The sequence below is a fragment of the Netta rufina genome, assembly GCF_964035555.1.
Source record: "Netta rufina genome assembly, chromosome: 10".
Lineage (NCBI taxonomy): Eukaryota > Metazoa > Chordata > Aves > Anseriformes > Anatidae > Netta > Netta rufina.
In genome coordinates this window covers 21,877,769-21,896,337 of record NC_140133.1, presented here as the reverse complement: position 1 = coordinate 21,896,337, position 18,569 = coordinate 21,877,769, and the positions used below count along the sequence as shown (strand labels likewise).

The following is an 18,569-nucleotide window of genomic DNA, read 5'->3' as shown; positions in this document are numbered from 1 at the left end:
ATGCCTCTCAGTTCTCCATCTGCAAGAGGGAGATAATACATCTCTCCTCCAAAGCCTTTGTTTTTTCTGCTTAGACGGTAAATTCTTTAGAGCGGGGACTGTCTCATTGTACATTTAAACAAAGCCTTGAAGAATGGTTTAGGTTAGGGTCTTTCAAGTCTCTGATAAACCCCCAACAACCCCACCCACAGAAAACCGAATGAACTGGCACCACACCAGAATTCTGCCTCTGCCTGTCAGGAGTAAACAGCATCCAGATGCTTTGCTTACCTTCCCTACGGCTCTCAAAATTGCTGTAGGAATTATTTTTGTGTTTTCTTTTGACTAGATAAAAAACAAACGATGGCAATGTTGAAAGCATATATATATATATATATATATATATGAATCTTCTACGTTTTATGTGTTCTGAATTTAATTTTGCCCCAAAACGCTCTTGGGGGAATCACATAGTTATTTTAATAGTCCTAATTTTAAATCCATTTAAATGTATTTATGCACCTTTAGACCCAACTCATTCAGGCATTTACACCACGGTAATGAATTGTATGACAGCAATGTACACACAGAAAGAAATCCTTTCCTTTTGTAGAGCATGCATGAGCACTGATTTATATATTCAATAGTTAAGTTCATTGGCATGCATAGAGTCAAGGGATCTTTGTTAATCTAGGACATTTGATGGTGAATGTTTGAGAAGATGCACATTGAGAAAGTCTTTCCTATTTTCATGTCAGGAAATTAGAAATATTATAATGAATTTCAATTTTTCACATCTTTCATCAAAGCCTTTGAAAAAGGTCAGTATTTAAACACGTTATTTTAAAATGCCTGCTGCAATTTGCCTTTCCGTGGTAATTACAATGAAGGATCCCATAGCATAACACCAAAACAATCCTGCGGGACTCCTCTGAGTCCTGATTGTCAACAAATTTCAGCATCTGAAGGAAAAAAAATATGATGCATTTCGTAGGCATAATGAGCATGATGGTCACAGTAAACATTATATAAAGTACTTACATTTCATGCTTTCTCTGAACTGGGAGCTCCCTAAAGCCTGGGGTTGCCTAAATATGCTGATATATAAATATTTATTTATTTATTTGTTTTCAAACTGGTCTTCTACATATTTTAAGACAAAACTATTTCAAAACTATTTGTTAAATTTGACCCAAATTTTGAAAAGGTTCCACCTTGCCGCCACCTTTGCATTTTTATTTATTTTGCTGTGGTAACTCCCAGCTGTAAGAGCTCACTCAGATCCCCAAGCCTTTAATCTCCTTATTACTTATTCAGATTCCGTCCCAGCCCCAAGAAATCAGGAGCTGTTGTCATCCCAGGGACGTATGAATAATACTGACTTCACGCAGAACAGCAGTCAGCATCCCTTCTCCAGAGAAGTGCTTTCTCTGGCTCCCTGACACCCCAGATGAGCTGCAAAAAAAAAACCTCTTTTTGAATCATCTCTTCCCATGCCCCTATTGAAGGACTTCATCCCTGCCAGGGTGCCCTTAGCAGCCTCTGAGAGTTTGCAAGAGGGTTTCTTTGGGTTACGGGGAAATGATAGTGCCTGCAAAATTACCTTCCAGATACTCCAACTGCAGTTGGGTTTCATCCTCACTTATCACAGTTGCAAAAAAACCTTGCTATCTGGTTCATATAAAGTAACATAACTGCACTTCCAGTGATTGTAACTAAATGCAGTTAACCTTAAAAAGTCACTTTTACAAACAGACTGAATTTATCTGGATTTAAATTCTAGTTCTTGTACAAAGACTTAAGAACAGGTTCCTCCCCATTATTCAATTTAACAATAATAATAAAAACCTCCATGACAACTATAACAAAAAGACTCTGATAAAGCCTGAAACCTTTTTGATAATGAAACATACAATTTCCCTGTTTGAAGCATCATTCCCCAGAGAACATTTAAAAAAAAAAAAAAAAAGACATAGAAGAACTGTCGTTTTAAAGCTGCTAATGTAAAGAACTGCGTACATGAACAGTCCATGTAAAAAATAGACTTTCAGAAAAGCTAGAGAAAAAATAGTGGGTGGGAGAGACGAGACAACTTAAATGCAGTGTCTCATTAGGACAATTACAGGAGTCAATAAAAACTGGCAAAATTGAAAAAGATTCAGTAGGCTGCTCAGTTCAATTTCCATTTAATTCACAGACAGATAGGTCAACTACAGCCAGTAGTCATCTCGTTTGGTTCCCGTGGTGCGGAGGACACTGCAGTACTGGTAACCACCTCTTTTCTCTTGGCATCCAAGCATACCTTTTGTCGGATCGTGACAGCTATTCACCATCTCATTGCTTTTTAAAATAAGTCTATAATCACACATCTATATTGTAGTTCTAACAACATTAATTAAGAGCAGATAAACTGTCATATAAGAAACAGTAACGTGAATTAATTAAGGTTAGTCCTACCCTGACTCAATTCAGTTCTAAGTCTTCCAAGTTTTTTCATCAATACCTTTTCATTATAATGCCAGAGAGGAATTAATGCACTGAGAGGATGTCAACTATTTGAAGAGGATCAAGCACTTGGGATGCCAAAATAACCATCAGAAGCACTAGATTAATACATTAAGTACGAGTGAGATAGTCAAAAAGTGCGAGAGCATCAATGCGGTAGGTCACACAGCTGCACTGCTGAGAGCACTGGAGGGAATCATGGGAATTAGACTCATGAGTTCAATTCAATACACCACATGATTATAATTTTTTACCATGTAAGACTTAAGTCAAGTTTCAATAGCTTTTTGTACTAGTGAGTACTTTTAAATTGGAGAGCATGAAACCTCTATGTTTTTAACATGCCTCCCTTCACTTGTCAAAGCACCAGAATCACCTGAATCAATGTTCAACAATTGTTTATAAATATATATATGTATTTTCAATCATAGGCGCTTTCCTGTACTTGAAAATCTTGAGAAATGTCTTACACATCTAACAGCATGTAATCTTACTGCAGTTGGCATTGTATTTGCATGACTTTACAGCGATCCTAGCTCCAGTAGCCGTGGACTCCTGGGATAGTCTCAGCTTTCATTAAAATAATTGTGTCAAAACTCCACGTTGGTTTTGGGCCTTTCAGGAAGGCTCAAGTTTGCAAGATTCATTAGAAAAAAAAATAAAAATAAAAAAAAAAATCAGATGTTTCTCATGTCTTTTCTGACTTTTTTTACAAACATTGCTAGTTCCCAAGGTCCAAAGAGCATGATCACATCTTAAATAAAGCATATGACCACGTGTCTCCTTTTCTCTGTTAGCTCTATTTATTGCATTTTCTAGTGCACTGCTCCTGTCCCGCCAGGACCTCAGAGCTGCTCTTGGTTATTGCTCATTACCAGCAAAGCTGTGATCACGACTCCCCAGAATCGTGTCCTTGTCGACAAAGTGTGAATTTAAAAACTCATTTGGAAATACATAATGATAAAGTATGAAGTGGGAAGAAAAAAAAAAATTAACCTGAGAACTTCATTTCAACAGAGAGGTAAGGCTGAAAACAATACTTAAATACATTTGTCTCCTCTTAGGATCCATCCCACCAATAACCAAAATCCACGGCTCTATTTTCATAGTGCCTGGTGCTCGGCAGCTCCAGCTGATGTCTCAGCGGGTGTTCCCCAAGCTCCAGCAACACCCACCAGCATTTCTGCAGCTGCAGGTTTGACTTCTGGCACTTCAGGGATCAGGTTCCTTACACAGAAGTTAAAGATGTCATTGATTCCCTTTGTACTGCCAACAAATGGACAGTAATCCTCAGGCAGGCTTGGGTTAAGAACCCAGCTGTGTCCATCCCTACCACCTTTCTTCCAGGCCCACACCTGCTGCAGGCACACACCTTGGCCAGGGCAGCAGTCAGATGTCATCACCAAATTTTTCATCTACCACTAGTCTTTCCATCTACCACTATGCTGAGGTTGTCAACAATACCAGCACATCCATCTGACCAAAAGTAATACTGGAGTTAATACTTAATTACTTAATTAATACACCCGAATATATTTCCATTATTCTCCAGATCCACTAGGATTCCCAAGCAAAGAAGCATAAAGTTTAAAAATTAGCAATCCTGGCAGTCAGAGATTAATCTGTGTTAGAAGTGGACAGGATTTCCTTCTGCATGAGACTACTACTGGCAGGGCTCCCTCCCTTTCCTCAAAGAAAATGTTGAGTTGGTTATTTATGGGTAGGTTTTGTGTTCGTCTCTGAAAGACAATGAGCAAAGTCCTAAGGTAATGGCAATCCCTATAATTCTGCTGACAAGCTCATTCTAGCTGAAAAGTCAGTGCTGTTTATGCATTGTCATTATGATAATTTTTATACTTTTGGTATTATGCTAGCAGCTAGAAGCCCCAGATGAGGTCAAAATCTCATAGGACAGCTTTCCCAACACATGCACTTAAGATAGTGCTCATGCTGCACACAAACTCTGTTAAGCTACCCCCGATTTCTATGCCAGTGTATATTTTATAGGTCAAAGATAAACAAACAACACCTTGGAAATATTTTTCTTAAGTCACTGATGCCTCCAATTAAGATGAGCAGTATGCTTTTACAACACAGGTGAAGAGTTCTGTGGGTTTTGCATCTCTCAACAGGTCCAGGTTTAACCATACCTATTACGCTTTGCCAGCTGTTAAAACAAAGAGATTATGATTGCACCACGTTGTGAACACTGGGAGGGAGGGAGGGCGGAAAAAAACACCTGGAGAGCAAAACTTTTTTTCTTCTTCCTTTTACTTGCTGTTCTGACAATAACCTTGCCAAGCCTGAAGACTCCCAAGAGCTTCTCTGCACCAAGCACAATGTCCCTCGGAGCCAGCCCCAGCTCACCAGCCAGTGGGGCTCAGGGTCGCTGCTGGCAGCACTGCGGGGGGTGACTGGGCCAGGCCAGTCCCTGGGGGCAAGCAGGGGCCCTGGAGGCTGTATGGCTCCTTGGGAAGGCTTATAGGATTGCAAGCAAGGCAGGGTGCAGGAGCAGATAAAAATCACATCTCCATCTTCCCTGAGCTTACAGCAAATAAGCTCATCTGCTAGTCTCAGAAGCCAGGTCATGTACTACGTTTTGAATTCAGATGCTATCTAGGCCCAACAGATTTCATATGAAGCACGTTTCCACAGCATAAATAGCCCTACAGAGCAGCCAAGTCTCCACAGTCGATTCCCCCATCACCTCCTGGAGCAGCAGCACCTGGCCTTGCAGCAGTGAGCCCAACCGAACAAGGAGAAGCTGAAGCCGGGAGAGTTCTTTGCCTGAATTAGGAATAAAAATACATTTGATGTGGGGAGACATAACAGAGCAGCAGCTTTGTTCCCACCTGCAGCTCACTGTGCTGGCTGAGCTCACAGCCCTCTGTCCCGAGCACAGCTCAAGGCCATTAGGACCAATTCCCAGCTGTCTGAGTGCTATGTACCTTCAAGTCCATTTTCTCCCTGGCTTCTATTTTTAAAATTGCTACAGCTTATAAGAGTATTTTGTTCTGTGCCATGACAGGCTGTCATTTGGTCTGAACACGTCCCTTCCCTGTGCTAAGAATCCCTCAGTAACTGTGCAGACACGTTCCCTATGGGCCGCTCTTAGAAGGCGCGCTGTAGGCCCCATGTCGCCTCCTGCCCCGGTGTCATGGGGTAACACGGGCCGAGAGGGAACGCTCACAGTACAGGAGGGACAAAGCACCCCTACAACACCTACTGGCCAAAGCCAACACGGATTTAGCCATCCCAAAGCCAAACAAAGGACAGCCCTCCAAACACAGGCCACAGAAAACGTTACACAAAGAGCTGGTGTGCTAAGAGAGCTGGCTATAAACATGGGGCCTAGCTCGCCGTAACTTCAATTTTCACTGTCTAAATGCTGCGAAAGGCTGCCAACAAGTTACAAATGATGTCTCGTGAAGCTTTACAGTAACAGTCAATGTGGTGATTTGGTTTTCCAGCATGGGCTGGGATAAAATGAAAAGGGGGGGCATTGGACGCGTGCTTTATTTCCACCTCCCACCGGCACGGCCCCAGCCTCAGCATTTTTAATTTGTCTTCATGGAGCACGTTAAAGCAAAGTCTCCATCAACAAAGATGACAAAAAGATTCATGAGCAGCAGAAACACGATTCGATTGAGAAAGATTGTGTTTCCTCCTAGCTGTGTGTTTAAACTAAACCTCATTATTTTGTTATTTTTAATATGCGCTGTATTTATTATAATTTAAGTGACGAGATTTAACACGCTGTACAAAAACAGTGGGAAAGACAAAGTGAACAGTTTGCTCGTTTTGCTAGCTCAATGATACCTTTATAATGGCATAAGAAAAAACTTCCTTTTATAAACCCAATAGCATCTTATCTAAAATTCACCCTGGAGATTAAGATCAGCTGTCAGACCAATTTTCCAGACTGCTTAGGAGCTGAGAGAGGAACAGTGGAGGGAGGGAAGAGGTAGAAACACACGTTTATTGCTTTAAAAAAAAATGATTTGAAAAACTAGCAAAAGGAAAAACAAAGCAATATGTATAAATAAAACATTGCATTAAAATGTATGTAATGATTTGCTGCATGGAGGTTCCACAAATCAGCTGGTTTGCCCCAAGGAACAGCTAATATTTTTGATAAATTGTTACTACTTTTTTCATAGTTTAAAGCCTGAATGATATAACCTAGCTGACTTGCTGCTGCAGCATTTACTTGCTTACTACCATGCAAACATGTCCTATTACCCTTAAGAGTCCCAAATCTGCTTCCAAACCAAGTTGCCATGCAATGGCCAAGGGCCCTGCTCTAATTCCCCATGTGACATTTCCACCGTGCCTGATAAGAGTTTTGAGCAGGGCTCAACTGCTGAGTTGTGATAATCAGGGAAGAGTCGCTGCATGCTTAAATATAAAGCGCAGGGTGACAGCACAGCACAGATGAACGCCCAGAAACAAATACGGGGTTTATTTCACAAGCATGCACTTACCATAAACCTAGCAATAGAATGCCCATTTTCATAAACAATTATTATCTCACTAACAGATGGATTTCTTAAGAGAACAGTAGATGTTTTGCTCATCTCAAGCAGGACATTGTATAGAAGGGTTATCAGCCTCATTCCTCTGTGCTTTTGTGCTTAGAGGTGTTTATTTCCTTCTGAAATTTTCCTTCTGAAATAAGATCCTTTCTGAGAAAATAAGCATGGGGTTTGGAGGCTTTTTAATAACAATTGGATTCTCTAGAAAAATGCATTTATCACAGGTGGGAAAAGCTGTTTTTTGAAAATTGTCATTGCTTCATGGATTTAATGCCCTGCAGCTTACTGTGGCACAACCCCCTGAAAACAGAAAGGCACATTGCCATGGGCTTCCTCCCTCCACATGCTGGGCGTGCTGAGCTCTGCAGCATCCCTGGACATGCAGCGCAGCATGGAGGGAGTCAGGGCCTTTCTCCATTTCCACTCGTCTCATTTAGCTAACAAAGTGAGAACAAGCTGTAACTCCCTGAGGGCTGATGCCATCGTGGCTGTTGGAGGCAGATGGAAAATTAATTTTTTGTCAGCCTCAAGAATGCCACGCAGCACACAGATCTCTTTACCTGTGATGCTAACACTACTCTACAGGAAATATCTTCAAGTACAGGAACAGGTGTGGAGCTCCCATTGCTGAGGAATCAAAACATGGAAATATCCTTTCCTTATTTTGAAAAGCCTTCACTATATCAATGGCACACACACCTTAAAAAGACAATTCCTTTACTTCACTAATAGTGTGGTATCTTCCATGCTTCTATGTTGCTTTCAGAGAGAAAAAGACAAACAAGTCATTCAATTATTTTTTATTGTCAGTATCATTTCTATGCATTCAAATACCAGAGCAAAATTACCTTGTGTAAAAAAATAAACACTTTGCTATTAGTTCTGGATTTTATTTACATAAAAATTACAACTTTCAGACAATTTTGAGTTGACAGTTTCCCTTTAGCTTTTATTTATTCCTAACATGTTTATTGTGCAGAGATACTTAGAAACCACCACATGCATTGCTCTCCCAGAATGAAGCTCCATGCTTACAGTGAAAAGGGGATTTGCTACAAAACTTGTATCCTAGTCAAGCTTTCTTTGGCAACAGCAGAACTTTTAATACTAACTTGGCTGCGTTTATCTCAAGATGTCTAAAAATAAGTTTGTCTTTGAAAAGAAAGCAAAGAGAAAGCCTTTCACAAAAATAATGCATCATAAACTTACAACAAAAGTAAATGTGTAAATCTTAACAGCATGTTGGTAGCTCAGCCAGCAGTGGTGGTGATCGCCACATGTGCAAATGGGGCCCCCATGGTGGCTGTGCTGCAGCTGGTTCAGCAGGGCTCATCGCTGGTGCACAACTGGCGCCTCCGCATCCCACAATTTGCATTTCATCCGTGATCTTGTATTGAGGAGCTCATTCGTTGTTGTTGCTGGAGATATAAAACTGCTGCAGTTTTGAAGGCCTGAATTCTCCTTTCTCGTGGAAGAAAATTTCCTGTTGTCCCCCTCCCCCTTTTTTTGTATAAAACATGCCAATAGCTAGAGATGAAAATTCTGCAGAGATGTGAACTCCTCCAGTGTCGCCAAGTGCTGCACTATATTTACAAAGGAACTGCACTCAGCTTGTACTGTGTGCAAAAATACCATGCATATAATTATGAGGCTGAATTTAATGACATTGAAACAAATCTCCATTCTGATGAATGCATAATTACTGTTATTAAAATATTTATGAAATAATAAATTTATTAGAAAACCTTCTCCATATGAGCTTGCAGAATATTACTCTACACAAGTCTAAAATGGCAGCAGAGAAAACAAATTTGCAAGGCACTGAACCCAAGCATTCCCATCCCAGATGGTGTAGGCATGAAAGTTTCCTGAGGTTCCTCTTCAGAGCTTGATGATCCTGAATAGAGACAATTGGAAATTTATTATTTGCTTCGTTTGCAAATTTGTCAGCTCTTTAAACAAAGGCTATTGTGGAAGCATAGCTCTTGTGGAGTTTTTGTTTAGTTGTTTTGTTGTTGTTGCACAAGCAGTCTAGACTGGAATGCATCACTGAAATGACACAGAGCTGAAGAGAGCCACCAGTACTCATCCAGACCTTGGACATTTAGGCTAAATCTAAAGCCTGAGTGAGACAGAGGTAGAGTTTCCCAAGTCCCAGCTGAGTATATGTTAATCCCGTGGATAAATCTCTCATTAAAGTGGTCAGAGTCTGCTTTTTGCTACCTAACTCCAAGCAGAAGAGCGAGCAGAAATCCTGCTTTAGGAAGGGACCTATTGCATCTTACGTTGCACTTAAACCTCATATCCTGCTGTGAAAGTACAGTCAAAACAAAGCCAGGAAACTTTCAAAAGAAGATAAAAGCTGCCTATTAAGAAAAAAAAAAAAAAAAAAATCCATGGAGGCTGTAGAATCGTCCTCACTATGTGTTTGTAGAAGGTGAGCCAGGCACCTGCTAGGACCAGCTGATCCAACCCAGCAGTGACTTTGGGGCACTGCCAGCACGACAGCCAGTGGCAGGAGGGGAAGTGACAGCCCCTGGCCCAGGAAAATAGGAGAGGGGCACAAGAGGGGCCGGAGCAGGGGGCAAGGGGACAGCCGAGCACCCGTGGCTCCCACCTTACCTCTGTGGGGCCCACATGAACTCCTACAGCTAAATGCACATATGGACATGGTGCAGCTCTTACCCAGTGCAAAGGGGCTGACACCTCTTTATGTACAAGGTGGGCAAAATCCAGCCAGCAAGGTGTGAGCAGTACAGACTACCAAATTCTCATGTTCCTAGCCCAGATTTAATAAGGAATTCCATCCCCCATCCCCATTTCAATTTTCTTGGGCCTTACAAAATTTCCTAATACCCCTGATGAGGACAAAAACACCTGGTTTCTAGTGAGTGGCTTTGATATTATGGATTGGTCTCTGCTTATTTTTGTTTTAGAAGGTCTCCTGGAACCAGGACAAAGGGAAGCTTAAATCTGTCCAAGGGGATCGGATGGATCCCTGCCCAGCTGTCACCCCACTGACATCAGCCAGTGCTGGGTGGACTCCTCAAAGAAAGCACTGGAAATTTGTGGTAAGACAAGTACGTGCCTGCATCCACTGCAATCTTCAGATTTATAGTTCCACTTATTTATTGGCACTCTTCTAAGAAAGGTTAGGATTAGGGCCTTCGTGTAAGATAGTAATAAATGCCTGCTGTAAAAATCACATGCAGGGATGTATAGTCACTTTTACACCATCGCTTCTCCACCTGAACTTCAGTTTATGAACAAAGGGGATGACTTTTCCAGCTAACCCTGGAAAGCCTCTGTAACAGCACTACAATCAACTTCTTTGTGCTCCCAGTGACAAGCGGTGTTTAAAGCTGGAGCCTCCTTGCCTTCAGCCCCACAGCACAGAGAGCAGAGCTGCGGGGCTGGGGGTGCTCTGCACACCGACCACGGGCATCCCGGGCAGCTCCGTGTCCCTGCCAGCAGGGACAGAGGTGTGAAATCTCTTACAAAGGAAGCAGAGATGTGGGTTTGTACCAAGCCATCTGAGGAGAACCTGGATCACAGTCATTTTTCAGCACGTATCTACAGCTTAAGGCTTTGGCTTTGTCAGCAGTTGTTATACCCACAAGCAAAAAGGCAAGAGCAGTTGTAAAACAGTAAAAGCAAGATCTAAGGGCATATCTACAGCAAGCAGTGGAGCAAAGGGACCACACCAGAGCCAGGTCCAGATTATCTTGCCTTTGAACTGGAAGCAGTAAAGCAGCTCCAGCAAGGCTGGGGGAAGACCTGAGGCTTCTGCTGGTGGAAGGAGAGGGAGAGCTGCCCTTGCAGAGCATCCTCCTTCCAGGTCACCATCTCACCCTGCACCAGCTGCACACAAACCAACCCCTCAGGGCTTCCCCCCTTTCCATCATGGGTTCTGCTCATCCATTGCTCCCTGTCCAGCAGGAACAGCCAGGCCTGAGCACAACCTGTTGCCTGCATTGCTGAACGTCTTTGAGGTGGCTCTGTGTTACTAGAACTCATCTTTCTCCATTAAATCACCCATCCATGATCCTTCTGAGCCTCACACCATAATAATGTGAGACAGGCAGAACCAGAAAGCTGAGCAGCCAGGTGACACGGCTGTCTGCACACTGACAGCAGCGCTCAATGGAAGCCCAGGTGTGCTCCATCCCACCCTCGCCTACCATGACCTGGCACATGTGCTGGCTCCCCCCTTCCCACCCCAGCATCATTCCTGAGCAAGATATTGAAATACAGGTCACTTGTGTTTACAGAATATAGAAAAATATATAGATAGATATCTATAAGTATATAAAAGGACATGTATCGACATATATAAGTGGATATACGAACCCCTACATACACAAGCATGTTCACATACATTAAAGCAGAGCCATCATCAAAACGATGAGAAGTTGTACAACTTTTAACACTACTCTAGCTGTCCTCTCCACCTCCCCAGGTCAGGCTCTCCTTTACACAAAGAGGGAGCTATTTGATGTGCCCTGCATGTGAGAAGATGGAGCCTGTGCGCTCAGAGGCAGGTCTCCCACGCCTGCTTCCTCCTCCCACTTGGATCAGAGGCCAGGTAGTCTGAGTGCTGCACATCTCCACACAAGCAGAAAGGCAATCTCTAATTAGGAGCACTTCACGGGGGTTTGGGAACGCTTGCCAAGTTCATTTAAAAATACTCCAAAGTGCAGCACTGGCCTGCATTACCACGGCAGCTGAAGAAGAAGAGGATATACACCCTGCAACACTCGCATCCATTCAGCATGCTAATGCCTCTCCCGAACATCCCAAATGACACAGCAAAAGCATCACTTACCTCAGTACAAACCAAACAACATCAGAGGGAAGTTGGGCAATGCTGCTGGAGCTGGAGTTGGTCTGGAGATGCAGGAGCAGCTGCCAGGTGGTGTTGCTGGAAGTGCCCAACCCAGCAGAGCAGTGCCCATCACCTGAACCCCGCTGCCAGCTGTGCTCAGGGTGCAACACCCTGTGCCCCAACACCAGATTCAGGTGTGTGCCACACCTCTAGGTGGTTTTGTCACCCAAAGAAGTGCATGGGAGCTCCACCAGCCCAAGTGACTGTGGCCCTGGCCACGGCAGGGCTACCACGCTTTAGTGACCCATGATGGGACCACGCTTTGCTCTCAGCTCTGCTGGTGGTGAATCAGAACAGCTCTGCTGCCCCCAGCAGAAGGGGTTTAGGACCTTGAGAATCATCGGTAGCAAGGAAGGCCATGAGAAATACTTGTTTTTCTTCAGAATTCTCTCTGCCTGGATGCCCACTCCACCACACTAATGACCTGACTATATTGGATACCATGCTCTCAAACAGCCTTAATTACACGCTTCATATCTTCCAATATTATGATAAAACTCATCATGGTCCTATGTCTGGGACAGTCATCATTGTCACTCATTGAGATTAATTTGAATATCACTATAAATAGAAGTAACAACATCTGATATTATGATGCACAGCACTGTGTTGGAGGGTTTTAATGCCTCCAAGCAAAACTCATTTAATAGAATAAAATACGGAATATAGTACATGTAGTTTTACAGTATTAGTGTTATGAGATTCAAAACCAGATCAATATTTCTTTCATAAAAATTAATGCCTTGAAATGATCCCTCCATTTGTCATCCCAAAGAGGTCACCTTTTCTCATTTCGGGAGCAAGCTGGGAATTGCACGATGTACTTGCTGCTACATGCTTTCACCACCTGGGCAGACACTTTCCAGCACCCCACGTGCTGCCCCCATGGCACCCCAGTTATCTGCCAGCCTCCTGCTCACTCCCACTCCTCCTGCTGGCTCCCCTGGCAGAAACAGTCTTCTTCCAACTGTCTCCTTGCAGTCCTTTCAACCTGAAGGCTACAGAGAAACACTTGAAACTAGATTAAGAGCTGAGATTATTGCTAATATTGAACTTTACCTTGTCAAGAACATAAATTTTACCATGTTCCCTCTCTCCCCCCCAAAGAAGATATATATATATATATTCACAGCACCTCCAGCATACCACTAGAAGCTCCTCATGGAAACACACGAGTTCTTGGCACAAGAATTTTCCTTTCCTTTTGAATGTAATTAGCACCTAGAGAAAAATGCTGCTAAAGCATCTTGGGTTTCTTACCCAAGGCCAGAGATAAGACGAGAGCCCCCACAGGAGGTACCCGCAGTGAATTACGCTGGGCACTGGAATCGCCTCCTTAGAGGCAGCAGGAGGGGCTCCAGAGGACCCTCTGGCTATGCAAATGCTCACTTTGAGGCCTACATCTCATATTCCCATGGGAAGTTTGAACAAATGAGAGGGAGAAAGCCGTTAGTTTGTAAATCCTTCTGCTGTGGTGTGAAGGACTTCATAGAACCTGGTCAGAGCAGCAGTTTAAAAACCACCCCTTCAACATCCCTGAAACGACAGCAGCACTCGTTCTCTGGAGCAATTCTCACACAGCCCTTATCTTCCCCTTGACCGTGCAGTAAATCCACCAGGAACAGGATCTGATGACTGCCAAAGCCAAATTTAATTCCCTCACGCCAGCAGCTGAGAGCGCGCCACGATCTCCGTCGATACGGGTGGCAGCAGCTCGAACACTGTAGCTCAGCCAGCCGCAGCCTGTTGATGCAGCGTTGGCAAAGAGGAGATCCCAACTTAGATATTCTTGGAAAATGCACGCCCTCTTCTACAAAAAAAAGAAGCATCCAGCTCAGAGCTGCACCTCTAAGTTCTGTTCCTTTCCAAATAATCACATTTCTGCTGGCCTCATCGTGTCTCCAGCAGAAGGCAGGCACTGCAACCTTCATCTCTCATTCAGTGTTAAGGTACCCGCAGAAGGAAATACAGGCAAAAGCACCCAAGGGATATGAGGGAGTTTCAATTTACACTTCCAATCTAGTTGTACGCCTTTATCCCACTCTGTTTTCTAAACAGTTCCCTGAAGGAGCTTGGCCATGCACCCTCACAGGCCACAGGAACCATCACTGATACAAGAAAAAGGTTTTCAGACAGGAGGAGCTACTGTTGATTGACTATTTAAAATTACATCCACTGAGGACAGAAACCTGGAGCAGTAATTAGTTCATTATCGAAGGCTATAATGAGAACGGAGTCCAAAAATGAGTTTTCCAGTAGAGGAAAAGAAATGAGTGTGCTGATATTGCCCATATTGCATGGTTTTACTCATAGAAGATGAAACAGATTAAGCATTTGGCTTTTTTTTTTTTTTCCAGCACAGTTATTGAATTTCATGGAGTTAAATTTGTACAGAAAACTATGACACTGAAGTACCAACATTTTTTACAATGCGAAACCAGCAGCCTAAAAAACATACTGCCTCGAAATCCCTCATGCATTTGGAAACAGCTTTCTAAATTGTTTCTGCTTTATTTTTAGAACAAATATTTAATTTACAATCTGCATACTATTTAGCAGCACACTCTAATAGAATTGTATTTTGAAAAAGTCACCGTACTTGACACACTTGAATATTTATGCACTTCTCCCTCCACGCTCCAGCACACCCGGTGCTGTTACTCCTGTTGCATTAATGCTGCCCCCTGTGCGGGAGGCTCAGGCCCCTCGTGCTCAGCAGCACGCCTCCCCCACGCAGTCCTCTGCCCAAAGTTTGCAGCTTAACCACCATTTCCCAGCAACGTTCTGCAGTGTCCTAGAAAAACCTATGAAAATGCATCGCCTTCCACGCAGGAAAGGAAGCACAACCTCCTGCACAGAGCTCACGTACTTTACGGCAGCGTGGCACACGTGCTGGGGGTCCCAGCCCACAGACAAAGCACCCGGCCCACTGCCCAGCGGGCACAGCTCCCACTCTGCTTCTGAAGAGGGAGAAATTAAATAACAGCAAGAAGAAAGCATCCAGCCGGAGGCATCCCCAACTCCATCCCTCCTGCAGGGAGCTGGCACCAAACCGGACAGTTGCCATCAGATGTGAGCCCAGCACCCGGCTGCCCCCAGGTCCCCTCTGTGTGGGTCTGGCTTGTGGGACCTCGGTGCCAGCTGGGCTGTGCTGAACATCCCAAGTAACTCTCTTAAGGCCCACAGCAAGTTTGTGGCAATACCAGACACTGAATTCAGGCTCAGACTCCTCCTCCTTTCGCTAAACCCTGTGCTTGCAGAGTGCAGCTGTTTATAGCTTTCATCAGCTGTCATTTCAGAAGAGAAATCCTCACGTACGTGGCTTTGGGAGATGTCCTGCCCCCATAGCAGCTCTGTGCCCATGGCAAACAGCTCGGCACCCCCTCCATGCCTCAGAGGCAGAGCACTCTGACAAGTGCCCGCATCTCAGCATCCCTGGCAGCTTCGCTCCAGCACGAGGAGCACGGCAGGCACGCGGGCATCGCCGGGGCCAGCATCCCCCTGCTGCGGCAGCTTTCCAGCTCCCACGGCACCAGGCAAAACCCCCTGCCCCAGCCAGTCCCTGCGGCTTTCACTGAAGGTGCAATTCAGAGATAGAGGCATGGGGAGGGACCTGTGGGCTTGTCCCTGTGCTGAAAGGACAGCTAATGCAGATTCTTTGCATCGTTTTTTTATCAAAGGAAAGCTTCCACAGAACTTCAAGCAGTAACGGCACGGGTTAATTCAGATCAGAGGACCTCGGCACGGCTTTCCCCTGCTGATACACCTGTTGGCCTTAGCTGCAGATGCTCCCAAAGCTCTGTGCTGTATCGGGAGCAGGCAGGTGAGTGGCACGGCCGGTCACAGTAACGTGGTGTGCAGAGAGAAGGGCAAACACCCCCCTGGGGACAGAGCCCACGAGCACTGGTAGCCATCTGAGGAACCCCCTCACCAGGCTCTGCATGGCTTACACACGTTTCTTCTCCCCGACTTTAAGGTAGAGTACCAAGTAATTCAATTCTCTTCCAAAATACTGTCAGAGAAATGTAAACACTAGTGAGTAAGATTTCTTTGCAGAGGCCTCCACAGATGGAAAGAGAATTCATCTAGGAGACGTTAGGGGAGCGGCAGCTCGTGCATGAGAACACACGTCCAGGAGCCACCCCCCACCCCTCAGCGCACTGCCACGGCCAGGAAACCTGCAGAGACCCTCGAGGAACACGCTGGGGGCAAAAGCTAATGCATCTGGGAAAGCATTTAGGTTAACAAGTGTGCTGCTGATTTTCTTTCTAGCAGCTGATTGCTTCTGTCTCCCCATACAACAGCACGTAGTTGCTTAATAGGCACAGTCCTCCTCTTACCTCAAAATATTTCTTTCCTCCTTATTTCTCTCTCTGGCTGGGACACGTTCTGAACTGGTTTTGAAGGAGGACAGGACAAGAGGGAACAGTTTTACGGCATGAAAAATGTGCTTAAAGGAGGCAGAACCAATCTGCAAAATACATATTCAGTAAATCTCTCTCAGGATGTACCAGTTCCTGCTTTCTGGGTGATTTGGATAAAAAGCAATTTGGAGCAGATGCTTAGTCACAATATGTTAAAATGTTTGGATAGACAGAAATACCACTACCCGCACAAACTGCCCGCACGCCGTGCTGTCTGCAAGCCCCATTACGTAAGTCCGGCGGCACCAAAGGTTTCGCAGGTGCCGTGGCTTTGTAGGGAAGGCTCCGAGGATTCCCCCCGGAGTGAGACCTCAGCGCGGTGCCCACCGTGTGCCGTTGCAGGCGTTCAGACGTGCCGATGTCGCCTGCCCTGCTGCCGGCAGCCCCGGGCAGAGCAGACCCTGCTGGGGCAGAACCTGGGCACAGCCCGGGCACCGCTCGCACCCTGCGGGCTCCGGAAAGCGAGGGCCGGCGGCTGGGAACCCCAGGGCGCTGCGAGCCGCGTCTCCACCTGCCGGGAGCTGGGGGGGGAGCGAGGAAAACCGAAGCGGGTCCGTGAGGAGCACTCGGGAGAGCGGGCAGGACGCGGAGCGCTGGGGGCTGCCGGCAGAGCCCCGCGGGTTGCCGGCTGGGAAAAGCGGGCAGCGCTGCCCCCGCCGCCGAAACGAGAAATAAAAAACCACCCCCCCGCACACGCAGCCCACCGCCCCCGCATGCGAAGGCGCAGAATGGGAAGCGAGCAACCCCTCGGCGCACGGTGCAGCTGGGGGCGGCTCTGCCGCTACCACCGCGCCCGCTGCCGGCGGCTCCCCGGGGCACGGCGAGCTCCGAGGGGCACCGGGGACCGGGGGCAGCCGCAGCCCCTCCGCCTCGTACCCGGTCAGAGACCCGCGCCCCCAGCCCCGGGGTGGCCGCGCTGCCCTCCCCGTCCAGCGGGGGTGGCCCCGGCCCCGCACGGCCGCGGGGCAGAGCGCCCTGCCCGGCCCCGAAGGGCGAGGGCACCTGGCGGTGCCCGGCACAGCCCCGTGGCCGCCGGGGGCAGCCCCCCTTGGACCCCTGGACCCCCGGACCCCCGACGGGGGTGGCTGCGGCGCCCCCCGCCCGCTCCGTGCCCCCTCCGCCTTGCGCCCGCCGAGCCGGATTCCTCTCCGATGCAAACCCAGCTCAATCATCGCCTGATTTTTTTTATTTTTTTTTTAATTCCCTCCTCTTCCTTCACGGCTTGCTTCTTGCAAATGGGGCGATAAATCCAGAGAGTGCCACGCACCGCCGGGGAGGGAGCCGGGGGGGTGCCGAAACGGAGAGGGAAGGCTGAGAGGGAGGCGAGGAGAGGCGCTCAGCTCCGCTCAGCTCCGCTCCGGGGGGAGGCGAGGGAAGCACCTGCAGGGGCCCGAGCGCAGCCCCGAGCCCGGCCCGGCAGCAGCCCTACCTGGAAGAGCCGGAGGATGTTGGCCACCATAATGGAGACGGAACTCCCCGACGCCCCGATCACCCCAACTACTTTCTCCGGCTTGACGAAGACGGGCGGCTCCCCGTTGGTGCACCGCACGTCGGAGGTGTCCTTCTGGATGAGCGCCTGCACGAAGGTGAGGGACTGCTCCAGCGCGTAGGTGTCTCGGGAGCAGGTGTCCAGGATGCGAGCGCCCAGCGTGACGTTGGGCAGCAGCTCCGGGTCGCTGTTGATCTGGTCCAGGGCGTAGAGCATCGCCTCCAGCCTGTGGATGCCGTTCTCCTTCTTGATGTCCCCGCAGGGCACGCCCGGGGGGCCCTTGGCGTGGACGGGGAAGAGGCCGCCCAGGGTGATGTCCCCCTCCAGCCGGATGGAGTGCGGCGCGTACATCTCCTGCCCCCGCGCCGCCTCGGAGAGCAGCAACTCCAGCAGGCAGCAGGGCAACTTCAGCAGAGTCAGGAGCCGCAGGAGCCTGCCCAGGCGGACCATGGTGCCGGCGCCGCCGCCGCCGCCCGGGCGATGCCCCCCGCTCCCCTGCGCCTTCATCCGGCCCGGGGCGGCGGCGCCGGGTGCCCGGGGCTGGGGCCGGGGCCGGGCCGCTCCCCCCCTGCCTCCGCCGCGCCCGGCGGCCGCTCGGCACTGGGGAGCCGCCGCCGCGCCGCCACCGCTTTAAATGGTGGCCGGGCCGCGCCGCCGCCCGCCCCCTCCGCCGCCCCGCCCGCCGCCGCTGCGCAGGATGCGGCCGTGGAGCCCGAGAACGGGCCGGGGACCGGGGATGGGGATGGAGATGG

The 18,569-nt window shown here is 47.5% G+C and overlaps 1 protein-coding gene across 1 annotated transcript in view; it reads right to left on the bottom strand.

Annotated features, from left to right (window-relative positions):
• GRM7 (glutamate metabotropic receptor 7) overlaps nucleotides 1–18,324 on the bottom strand; it is a gene marked incomplete at both ends in the record, with an annotated part of 239,493 nt that extends 221,169 nt beyond the window's left edge. Inside the window, one exon of the mRNA XM_084292935.1 lies at nucleotides 17,758–18,324. Coding sequence (XP_084149061.1) covers nucleotides 17,758–18,324 — 567 coding nt within the window. The remainder of the gene's footprint in view (nucleotides 1–17,757) is intronic.
• Between the last annotated feature and the right edge of the window lie 245 nt (nucleotides 18,325–18,569).